The following is a 12,754-nucleotide window of genomic DNA, read 5'->3' as shown; positions in this document are numbered from 1 at the left end:
AGTTTTTTGGATTATATTCAATAATGTTTCATAAGTTTAGGTTAGGTTAGGTTTTTGCTTTAAAATTGCAATATGCTAGAAAGGGCTAGGGTCCAGGTAGAGTTATGCTTTTTGATATTTCAAAGGTGGAAAGATAGGTTAGGATTTTGCTTTGAATATTGAATCGAATTTAATGATAAATCACCATTGGAAACCGAACCCTCAACCTCCCCTTTTACATTTAAAACATCAATAAACATAACTATTTGAAAAACCTCGAATCCCTTCCAGCATATTGCAATTTCAAAGCAAAATCCTAACCTATCTTTCCACCTTTGAAATATCAAAAAGCATAAACTCTACCTGGACCCTAGCCATTTCTAGCATATTGCAATTTTAAAGCAAAAACCTAACCCAGCCTCATGAAACATTATTAAATATAACTTAAAAAAACCTAACCCCTAACCCTTTCACATTCAATACTTTGGATTTCAAAGCAAACTCCTAACCCCCTTACTTATCCTCTCACCTTTGAAACAACAAAAAACATAACTCTACCTGGACCCTAGCCCCTTCTAGCATATAGCAATTCCAAAGCAGAAACCTAACCTACCCTTATGAAACATTATTAAATATAACAAAAATAAAACCTTTGAAACAACAAAAACATAACTCTACCTGGACCCTAGCCCCTTCTAGCATATTGCGATTTCAAAGCAAAGACCTAACCTATCCTTATGAAACATTATTAAATATAACCCAAATAAAACCTAACCCTTAACCCTATTTTGTCAATTAGTTGAATTTCTACCTTGCAATGCGTGAAAGAGATAGCGCCATCTGCTTTGTTGAATGATACACAAGGATAGCAACACCATTGCAAATCACACACTACCATTATAACGTGGACCTCACTATAGATACTCAAAGAATACTTTTGAATAACTATGTGATAACTGTGACCGTTGCTGGCCGTTACTCTGTATCTGAGACGGGTCGCATGAATTGGGAATATATCTGGAACTCAAAATATCTTGCAGCTGGCCGGAATTGGTGATATATGGAACTCCGCATATGTTGACAGGCGGAACTCCGAATATCGTGCAGACTGACGGAACTCAAAATATCTTGTCAGCTGGTGGAATTGAAGGTACTGTATGTGGAATTGGAAATATATCGAATTCACAATATCGATCGTTATTAGCGAGACTGTGTAGATGTGGGATGAAACAAATTTATCGCAAAACAAATGAAGGGTTCTACAGTTAACCTATAATAAATTCAACACATCAACACTCAACAGTCGTCAGTCTTGTTTGAAACAGATAACAGAGTTTTGAAAACTTGCATAAATGTAGTACATGACTATTATTCTATAAACCAATATAATTATAATTCGTGTTTTTACTGTTGGTTATGGTATTAGTTATAAAATGAAGTAGCAATAATGTAGCCTACCTAATAAAAAAAATCTTTATATAACAAGAAAGAAACTGACTCTCATGTTGGTATTTCATTATTTAGGTTAATTTGAACTTTTCTATTGAAATATTATAACAGTTTATGTTGCTATTTATCTATGATAACAATTAATGTTTATTTTTCAAGGTTGTCGGTCATTAACTTAGTTACATAGGTACAGTATTTCCTTATACATTTAGAGTTGAACAATAAGCAAGTTCCACTGTAAATCAATGAGATTGGTTGATCAACCTTTTTTTCTTTGTTTATCACTTTATTTTATAATCATGGGTATCACATAAAGTAATACAATAAGAAAAACAACTTTAAATTTTCAATGTTTTCAAAAACAGCAAACTTAAAACTAGAGTAGCATACCATATTATTTATTTATTTAACTCATTTTGGCTATTTAGTTTTATTCTAATGATAATTCACTTATCCTATATTTATTTAATTTATGCTAGGCCTAATAAATTTGAAACTATTTTTCAGATAACAATAGCAATTGCTTTCCTGCGTATCATCCTTACTACTGCCTATATCGTACCTTATATTTTGAGTTTTCTGTGGTGAACGAATGGCTCAAGTTAATGAAGCTAATGGAATATCAAAAACATACCAAGTGAGTTTTCTTTTAATATCAACCTATTAAAACTAGATGTACTTAAGTTTTGTGAATGGTTTATTTACTTCTTCAGCCCTTGCCAGTAATGCAAGTTCTTTGGGAGCATTAAAAACTAGAAACTTTATAAAAGCTATAAAATAAGAGTTGAAGTGTTCCAATAATCTAATGAAATTAATTAACATTTGCAATAAGTAAACCTAGGTACTGATGCACCTATAGGCTACTTGATTTGCTATGTTTTCTTATAGAAAATAAAGTTTTCCTATACGGTACCGGTAGCTGTTTTCCTATTATCACAGATTGATAGCTTAGCCCCTTAGCCTATCTCGCTTTCTGTGTTTTATTGGGTGCACTACAAGCTTTTTTGTGAATCCATAGCAATTATTATTTTATTTTATATTTTTCCTATTAACTCATCATTAAGTTAATACAATAATAAAAAAGAACTCTACATAACCTCATTTATTATAACTCTACTTATATTGTATCATTTTCCATCACCTAGGCTTAAAATACTTCTAGAAAGTTGCCTTTGTGAAATACCGTCAACCGGGGTGACTTTGACCCATGTCGCGGAAAAAGATTCAAATCGTTTTATCTCCGATATCTGTAATCCGAAATCGATGTTTAACATTTATATCCGTAGCCCTGATCATTATCTAGGTTTTACAATTGATATCTTGTCGAATCTCGATATATTACTTGAATTATCGACATAAAACCTAGCTTCTTGCTTCATCTTGTGATTTTGTTGTCTGAAAACTTCGTAGCCTATTAGAAAACTTATTTCTAAAAGACTTATAATATCAGCAAGTACATTTCATTTTTGTTTTTTATTATATTTTAATTGGTATACATAGTGATTATTTTAGAAAGTCATTATTTCAGGTTAAAATTATGGTGACTTTGTCCCAGTATAAAAATTGTGTTATTATGTCGGATATATTATGCAAATACAATTCAATGCATGATAAATATAATGTATTCTACCTAATAAAACATAATTATTCACCTTGCTTAATATTAATATGATCTCAATATTCATTTTTTGCTTATTCTGTAGCTGGAGCCAACATGCCCCGATGTTACAAAAAATTTTAGGCAGCAGAAACATAAATATTTTTCAATAAATAACTTGTAATTTTTTGAAGTGGTTTTCATTTGTTTTTAATTTAATTATCCATTTTAAAGGTTGACATTTGGTTTTACTTTGTATAAATCTTGAAAATTAACTTTTTTCCATATATTTTTCAAAGTTAGACAAAGTCACCCAACCCCGGTTGACATTTAGTCCAGGCAATGAATGCTCAAAAAAGGGTATAGAGGGAAATGTTTGGAAGACAATTTTTGACCCCGCAGATCTGTTGAGGGTAATAAGGAGGTAATATTAAAAGTCCCACCCCTGTGCTAAGGGGGTGGGGGTGGTTTAAAGGTACCATTTTTTGGTTTCTCGCATAAAACTCGAAAACTATGTATCTTAAGGACTTAACTGTTATATAACAAATTAAAGCTTACATAATATCCTACAATATTCATTCTACAACTTTTTTATATCTCCTCTAGTTTTTGAGATATCCGCTCTTGAAGGTGTGACATTTAAAAAAAACACAATTACCACCAATTTTTTTACTTTCTTGCCCTATTACCATAGGTAAGGAAAGTATTCTTTCCTTGCCCTATTACCATAGGTAAGGAAAGTATTCTTTCCTTGCCCTATTACCATAGGTAAGGAAAGTATTGCTTTCCAATAAAAATTAAGGTACCCCAATTTCTAAATTTCTATACGTTTCAAGGTCCCCTGAGTCCAAAAAAGTGGTTTTTACTGTCATTGCTATCCAAAAAAAATTAAGGTACCCCAATTTGTAAATTTCTATACGTTTTGAGGTCCCCTGAGTCCAAAAAAGAGGTTTTTGGGTATTGGTCTGTATGTGTGTGTGTGTATGAGTGTATGTGCATCTGTGTACACGATATCTCATCTCCCAATTCACTGGAATGACTTGAAATTTGGAACTTAAGGTCCTTCCCTATAAGGATCCGACACGACCAATTTCGATCGAATGCAATTCAAGATGGTGGCTAAAATGGCGAAAATGTTGTCAAAAACAGGGTTTTTCGCGATTTTCTCGAAAATGGCTCCAACGATTTTGATCAAATTTATACCTAAAATAGTCATTGTTAAGCTTTATCAACTGACACAAGTCCCATATCTGTAGAAATTTCAGGAGCTCCGCCCCATCTAGGTAAAATTTGATTTTAGATTTCCAATTATCAGGCTTCAGATACAATTTAAACAAAAAAATCCAAATGGAAAAGATTGAGCATGAAAATCTCTACAATTAATGTTCAGTAACATTTTCACCTAAAATTTTAAATAAGCTCGAAATTCGAGAAAATGTTATTATTTCAATTGCAAACTGTTGGCAACTGTTGATTCTATTAAATCATCCACTATGAAGAGATAGCAGACCTCGTGCTTCTCCAGCTCTATAGTCCTGTCACCAGCTGGCTTAGATCTTTGCATAGTAGACTTGCGATGCGCGGGAACACTAGCGTCAGGTGATAAATTTTCATAACGGCAAGGAAAGTTGTGTGAGTGCGCCACACCAGATTTTACTATTTTTGCTCTTATAAATTTTTAAAAACCGATAGGAAAAATCCATGTTGATTATGAGCTTATAGAGCATTAAATTCTCCTCAATTTGATGTATAATTTCACACTTTTACGAATTTCTCTACACCTTTTGCAGCAGCTTTAGTGTTGAGTGTGAAATATCCATTTCTGCAACAATACACCGATTGACAAAAGAATTTGGAGGGAATGTTTCAAACAAAATTTTGACTTTGCAGCTTTGTTGAGACTAGTTAAGAGGAGAACAAATCTAAAGTCCCCATCTTATGATGCATTTTTGGAGAGTTATAAGCCCTGAAAGAGCAAAACATTGGATAAAAACCTGTTACTTGAACAATTACACACCTTCAAGAGCGAATATCTGGGGAACTGTTGGGAATATCACAAAACTTCTCTAAACAAAAAGTGTAGAGAATGTATCAAGCTTCATTTTTGAATAATTAGTTATGTCGGTTGAATGCCTTGTTTTCAAGATATGAGCGTGGAAGCAAAACACTGAAAAATGATACTTTTAAACCTTTTTAGGTGGTTTGGTTTGAATAATCATGACTGGCTTTCTGATGAACCTATGCGACGCCATTAAGGAATGGCTTACTACTGTATGGTCGACTGGATCTGCACTTCCTGTATTTACTGATCCGGAGACGTGAAAATATGCTTCATCTGTAGACCACAGAATAGTGTCGTGTTGCACAGAGGTTAAGAGTGCGTTGCAAGCATCTGTATGCTTTAACCAGTCGTCTGAAACAACCATAATCTTTTAGGGGTGTAAATGGAGATCAAAGTGTAAAATTCACCTTGCTTTTCTGGACGATATTCCAAGTGAAGATGGATGTTTCCACACAGAGCGCGATAGGGATTGTTCAATGGACGCCCTCACTGCCGCGATATTTTCAGGTACCCCATCTTTTTTAGGTTGCCCAGCTTGTTTTCTAGTAAGTGCAGATCCTTTCGACCATACAGTAGTAAGCCATTTCTTAAGCCGTGTTTTCGTAACGGGCAGACGACAGAATTCACTTTCAATTAACATTGGTTCTTATGGGAGTGTTCACCCATCGACAGAAAGTTGAGCAGAAAAAAAGAACTGTTCAAATCAGAAACGAACTGTCGTTCATTTTGCCGTTCTTTTTAAGGCCTATCAACACAATGCTATTTTGCTTCGACCGATCACTGCTCGTGAACCGTTTTGTCGAAAAAGAACTAATTTCGGGATTCTGTCGACGGGAACAGACAGCTTCGAATTCTTTTTCTGCTCTGATCACGTGACACCGGCAGAATAATTCTTTCTCTGGATCAGACGCCATGTTCTTTTTAACCTCAACCTTTGATTGTTGGTTGGTTTGTTTTGATATTATTTTGCTGTCAGTTGTCAGATTTCGGATTGCTACTATTATACTGTGAAATTAATTTGCAGTAGAAAATTGAGGTTTAGAATATTTCCATTGATTTCTTTATTCTTATAATTTTTACAAGAGAAATTGAAAATGGATTTACAACAGAAAGGCGTAAAATTCATTATAAATTTGATGCGACAGTTCAAAGTTTTGTACTTTCCAGACCTGCACAACGAATTACCTATTTGAAAAATAGAATATGGTTAAAAATTGCTGATATGATAGAGGATTCAAGTAAGTAGACTTAAAATTCTCATAATAAAGTAGGCTAGATCTACCGTACACAATTTAATATAATTTTTATAAGTAGACTACCAGCATGTTTACAATTTTTATTCAGGTAGCCTACTGTAGTAGGCCTTTAATAACCTAGTCTCTAGGTCTAAATTGCTATCTTTTTCATTTTTCAAGAAGTTAGAAGTTGACGAAAGTTTATTTATTTATTTAAAGTATAATTTCTAGTATTTAATAATAATGTAATTGTAAAGCCTAGACTAGGCTGTTTGTTTATGGCAGAGAATTATCACAAGAAAGAGATAAATCTAATCAATTATTTAAACTCATTCAAGCTTGATTGATTAGATTAACATTAAATGATCAGATTCAAAACATTATTCAACCAAGATAACATTTTGCATTCATTATAAGATAAGATAGCATTTCATGCTAACAATCTTTTAAACTTTCATTGAGTTGGCCTAATCACAAAATACATTTTTTATAATGCAGCTAGTAGTTTACACAAACCGATTTATTGAAAATAACATCATTATTTGACTTTGAAGTATTTCATTACATTCTTAGGCTCCTAAACTTCCATTATCCTTGTTGTACCTCAAAATATTGTAAACCCATAGTTTATCAATACGATAACAAAACTAACCTGACTATTAGAACATTTACTTTGTCTTTGGTACCTATCTATAAATTAATCTTCTTTTAATTAATTTAAATTCACTTGGAACAAAATTACATAGATTGTTAACCTATAGAAATAACTTGATCAGAGTCAGTGTAATTGAATATTGAAAGAAGATAAAATATGTACTATTTTTCTGCTTGACCATTGCTACCAAACTCATTTAAAACTAAAATAGTAATGTATTTGAAACACTTATTCATGCTCTATTGATCGATATATTGCGTGAGGCCAGGTAAATCAATGTAAATAGTATAAATTAAAACACGAGACACACAACATAGATGGATTAAAGACACTGAAAAACTTACATTATAATCGGAAATATTCAAGGAACTGAGTCCCTTTTCTCGACCGAACAGAGAGTGTAATGTAAGTTTTTTAGTGTTTTTAATCTAAGCTATCCATGTCGTGTGTCTCTTGTTTTAATTTATATTATAAAACTTTAAAGTGTTTTCTGTTATGTGCTACAAATGTAAGTAGGCTATATACTTATAGTATGTATAGTCTATCTAATGTAAATAGTTTTTCGAGGCCCAGTTCACTTCTAATTTATTCAAAGTCCAAACTATGTATTATCATTGATGATTAACTTCACTTTATCTCCAAAATGGATATATGTTGAAAGATTAAATATGTTTCTTTTTTCAGGTACTATTTACAAACAAAATATTGAAGAGAATGTGCTCAAAAGGAAATGCATATGAATTCTTTTTTGTTGACCAGGATGGAAAAATTCTTTGGAACCCATGGTTAGAATAAGTTAGTTAGGTAAGATAAAATTACACCCATTTTTCAAACTTTATATAGGCGATGTCATTTTATACAGTTTCCCATTTTTTTCAAAAAGTTTATCCACTTCGATGTTTTATTATCGATTTGATGTTAGATATTCAAATAGTAAGACATAACTATGGTATGTGACTAAAATAATTGAAATACTGACTGAATTTTGAAATCATTAATAGCTTACAGTATACAATATTTCGAAACAATGTGAAACCACATGAGATGAAGATGGACAGTTGAGAAGAATGTTTAAAAAATAATGTATTCACTGTTTCAGGGAATAGAGCTGTTCATAAAATTTGGGATTCCTTCCATAAAGAAATAATTTATGTAACAGAATCTAATAATGTGATAACATTAAATCAATAATTTGATGTTAAAATGTTATCACATTATTAGATTTTGTTTCATAAATTTCTTTATGGAAGGAATCCCAAATATTATGAACAGCTCTATTCCCTGAATAGATAAGTGAATACATTGTTTTTAAAACAATCTTCTCAAATGTCCATCTTGATCTTGAGTGAATGTTGAACTTTATGAATGACCATACATTAGAACTATGATAGATGACTTCAAAAATTCACTCAGCAAGTGCTGGTAGAAAACACTGAATAATAGCTTTAATGACAGTGATTCCACCTTTTAAAATTTATGATTGAATTTATTAAATGCCTGCATTATTTTGAGAGATTCATGTATTTACAGTTTGGTATTTATTTTCAAATCACTTAGTTCTACTTTTAATGTTGTAGATAATCATCATTTCAGATTAAGCAATTAATTTATTGATTATTCCCATTTGTTTCATTAAACTTGTTCCTCTGAATGTAGAACTAATATTACTTTATGCAGTACATCTTGGAAGAGTTTAGTAAACCAAACGGTCGAAAAGTAGGCCCACTGACCACAGAAATAAATGAATTGTTCATGGTATCCAAAAATGTTTGTTCACCAACAAGTTCTTTTGACCTTGGGGCACACTGATAATCCCAATTCCTGCATGGAGATTTATTTATTTATTCAATCAATCATTCAGAATTACACAACTTACAGATTGATGCTAATAATAATTTAACTGATTGTTGGTTTATTGGAATTTCTCATATAATATTACTTTGTCATTATGGGGGTTCCTTCCAAGAAATATAATCAAAAACTTATACAGATTACAAACAATCAATTCCAGAATTCACTTTGCAAAGTCTTTTTATAATGAATAATAAATAATTATCAATAACTTTTTGATTTCAGGCCTAGAGGTGTATTAGCCAGAAGTAGAGGATGACAAAGAAAATCAACTATGAATAATATTCCATGGATATGATTCGTGTATGATGTAGTAGCCTACAGAAGAAAGAGATGGACTAATCTAAGAAATATATTCATTTTTTCAGTACATCTTGATGTTTTTATTTCATCTTATTCATAATAATATATTCTTTTTCTGATCGCTCCTGCTAACTGCTTCAATTCAGGTAGTTTTGAAGAAAACAGCAAGTGACATGAAGCTAATAAAATGAGTTTTGATGGTTTATACTTGAGGGATTTTTAAAATTATATTCAACCCAACAGCATCGAACTCTTATTAACAACTTTATTGGTTCTGTAAGGCTTCTACTTTTTTTGGAAATAATAACATTATTTAACATTGCTGACTAGCAAATGCTAGAGGTAACGTGTAGTTAAATAATAGACTTGAATTGGATATAAAATAGGGTACCACAATTATGTATTGCATTAAGAATTAAGTAATAGTACTTATGTACTGCATTGAAGGGGTAATAATTCTTTGAATATGAAAAATAACTGAAGCAAAAGTTGAAAATATTATGTTCCAAGCCACATCAAATATAATCACTTTCAATTCTACCTTCTAGGCTATATTTCCAAGGCTTTGATTAAAATTAATAAGCTTTTAGAACATTATAGTAAATAAGGAGTTTGAATGGCTACTCTAGTTCTAATTAATACCCTAATAAAGTATTAATTTTAATAGGGCAACTTTAATGTTTAATAATTATAGAAAATAACTAGTAGGCCTACCCTAAAATATTCAAAATAAGCATGAGCATGCAGTTTCTAATTAAGTCATTGTCAAGAGAGTCCTTATTGAACAAGTCGAAACTAATCATGTTTCATTTTGGAATATCACAAGGGTACTAGTTACCTTCTATAATTAATAGATATTTATCCATTTTAAAATAGGCTATGTGTTTTTTAAAGTACCATAACAGAACCTGTTTATTCTAGCAATATATAGTTATATGAACAATAATTATTAGAATTAGTTCGCCTGTTTGAATACACTTTGTACATGTCATATGTGTTACAGTAATCTATAATAATAATTTTTAATATTCGTATAGCTTTTACTGGATATATCAGCCGGGACCGTACCTATCCAATGATCAAAAAGGGGACTAAAATAAAATTGCCTAAAAAACGTTAACAATATTTATTTCTCTTGGTGTAATATAACCCGTAGATTCCAAAAATGCCAAAAGTAAAAGCACTCATTTATTAATTTGCTTTTTTTTTCGATAGAGCTTCAATAGGCCGCTATAGGCCTTTGAAGTTGAATACGGTGCTCATAGTAAGTAGGCCTACCTATACACGATGTGATTCAAAGAACATGCATTGACTCTGAAAGCAATTGATTCTAGTTAATAAAATAATTATAATAATAATATATATTATTAATAATGGAATGATTCTAGTAAATAAAATAATATCTTATTAATAATGAAATACAGTCAGTTACTTCAAATAATTCACCCTTACAAATTTCAAGCATAGGAAATGAAAAGTTAACTCTTTGATTGACATGCCTATAAAGCATAAAATTTAGCATAATTGAAGTGACTAATAATTGTGGAAAAGTTATCTTGAGTTATAAAAAGCAATTTATTCACTTTACTGAATTAAATCCAATAATCATTTTAGAATTACCTTTTGGACAACCCAAAAAGTTCATTACCCATACACATAAAGCAACATTCATGTCAAAGAACTAGTTCTTTGAATGTTACTGTTTCTGCCCGCTTGGGTGCGCTGCAATCGATTCTGCTTCTGCCCGTTACGAAAACACAGCTTTAATGGTTCTAGCATCAGGAACTGTCTTGAAGATTCAAACCAAACGGCCTACAAAAAGCATCTGCGTCGCTACCACATTGTCATTGTTTTTAAAGAACGTTCCAACAATAAAGCCTCGATGCTCACCTTACCACTGCATGATGAACATGAATACTTAAAATGACATAGTTTCCGCCATATAACACCACCACTCTTATTTCACTATTCACCTGCGCACTATTAACTGATTTGAAAGTAGGGAGTCCATTCTGACCAATTTGTTAGGCTACCCAACGGTTAATATCAAAACAGGGAATATGTCAGCCATGATATAGTAACTTACACTGTAATATGCCTGTAATCCCATACCTGAGCTCCGTGACACAGTACAGTCTTTGCGCAAGCTTTAAACCATTTACATTTAGCTGGAAAGTCTACCTTAGCATTATTAAAAATGCCTCTCCATGCCAAGTTCAACCCCAGATTCGTCTTCTCAGATTTATCCTTCACTTGAGCTTCAAAATGCAGTTTTGATGTCAGCACTACTAATACCCAATGAAAATAATATTGTTACTTATACTATTTCATAAAAATAGCTCATTCAGCAATAAATACAAACTTATTCCATTAAATGTTTTGCAGGACAAATTCTGACATTTTACAACATTCTCCAGGCCCATAGAAGACTGACTTATGATGGCGAAAGACTTTTGAAGGCGGTTACCTTGATTGGGATCATATCTATTAAACCTTCGAATCCTGCTCTCAAAAGTAAATGTGATACCATTCAAATGGAATAAGATTGATTTGAATTGGAATTATGAAATTGAATTTGTTATTCCTGTATCATAGTGCATTTTTCTACTAGTTACCCTACGTATTGTACATTATTGTAATAAAGCACTAGCTGTTCCATAATTGGAAGTCTTCGAAATAAAAGGTTCTTTTTCAAGTTAGTGTCACATTTTATATTTTTTTATTCATTGTATACGTTATATCCATTTAGCATGCTAGTTTTAGAACATTGTATTAACACTACTATTGTTTCAAAAATAGTCTGAATGTAATTTAGAAGATGATTCTATTTGATTCTTCAACGAATCCATCATAACATACAAAAACTACAGCATTTGTTCTATTTACTTGTCAATAATCGTAGTTGCAGAAGTATTTGTATTTCCAAAATCAAATTTGGTATTTAATTATCAAGTATGAGTAAAGACAAATTCGCCTACAAGACATAATTATTAGTCGTTGAGCATTGTTCTGATGCTTCACTACGAATGTACTTCTTCCACTACGAACTACTATACTCGCGTACTTACTAATAATAGTAAAGAGAAATTGAATAACATTTATTATCAGGCCCACATCTTTCTATTGTACTACCATAGAAGATAGAACAGGAAATATTGTTATTTCCTACTACGATACGGTACTCATCAAGCTAAATTTCGACCAATAAAATACAGTACAACCCACAATCACGTACAAACATAGAAAAATGTTTGTATTCTAAATTCGACATATGGCCATACATAAATTTCCGATTTTCATTGGGCCATAGTGACGAATATGTTGGTCGTGATCGAAGTTAGCCTTGTTAATTAAAGCTACTGGATGTTACTTTAGTTTACAACCAAAATTAAAGCATTCTCAGCCTCTATAGCTGGATAAATTAGTCGTTGAATAGAATAGTAAGGAAATATAGAAAGTAAAATAATTAAGAGAAATAAGGAATGCTTTAAGCTCCGTTCACACCAAAGTTAATAACTTAATCCTTACCGGTATAGATTGAAAAGAGCAATCAACCATATTATTTGAAACCAAAAATGGTTTGGAATCAGTCGAGCGGTCCTTTTCATTAATTAACGTAGGTA

The 12,754-nt window shown here is 31.7% G+C and overlaps 1 protein-coding gene across 7 annotated transcripts; it reads left to right on the top strand.

The window, feature by feature from the left end:
• The first annotated feature begins 1,002 nt into the window (after positions 1-1,002).
• LOC120354330 lies at positions 1,003-11,829 on the top strand. Of its 7 annotated transcripts, XR_005572954.1 has the most exons (5): positions 1,003-1,129; positions 1,936-2,065; positions 6,255-6,325; positions 7,662-7,781; positions 9,054-9,192. XR_005572954.1 is itself a non-coding variant. In XM_039441302.1 (4 exons), exons 1-4 carry the CDS (start codon positions 1,054-1,056, stop codon positions 7,715-7,717), a joined length of 333 nt encoding a protein of 110 aa, XP_039297236.1. In that variant the 5' UTR covers positions 1,003-1,053; the 3' UTR covers positions 7,718-8,048. The 7 variants fall into 7 exon arrangements, 1 of the variants encoding a protein (XP_039297236.1); XM_039441302.1 differs by lacking the exon at positions 9,054-9,192 and having other exon boundaries at positions 7,662-8,048; XR_005572955.1 differs by lacking the exons at positions 1,003-1,129; positions 6,255-6,325; positions 7,662-7,781; positions 9,054-9,192 and adding exons at positions 1,193-1,333; positions 11,517-11,829.
• Positions 11,830-12,754: the final 925 nt, after the last annotated feature.

The sequence above is a fragment of the Nilaparvata lugens genome, chromosome X (genome assembly GCF_014356525.2).
Source record: "Nilaparvata lugens isolate BPH chromosome X, ASM1435652v1, whole genome shotgun sequence".
NCBI lineage: Eukaryota > Metazoa > Arthropoda > Insecta > Hemiptera > Delphacidae > Nilaparvata > Nilaparvata lugens.
Note: the sequence above shows the minus strand (reverse complement) of the source record. Positions and strands in the feature narration are given on the sequence as shown.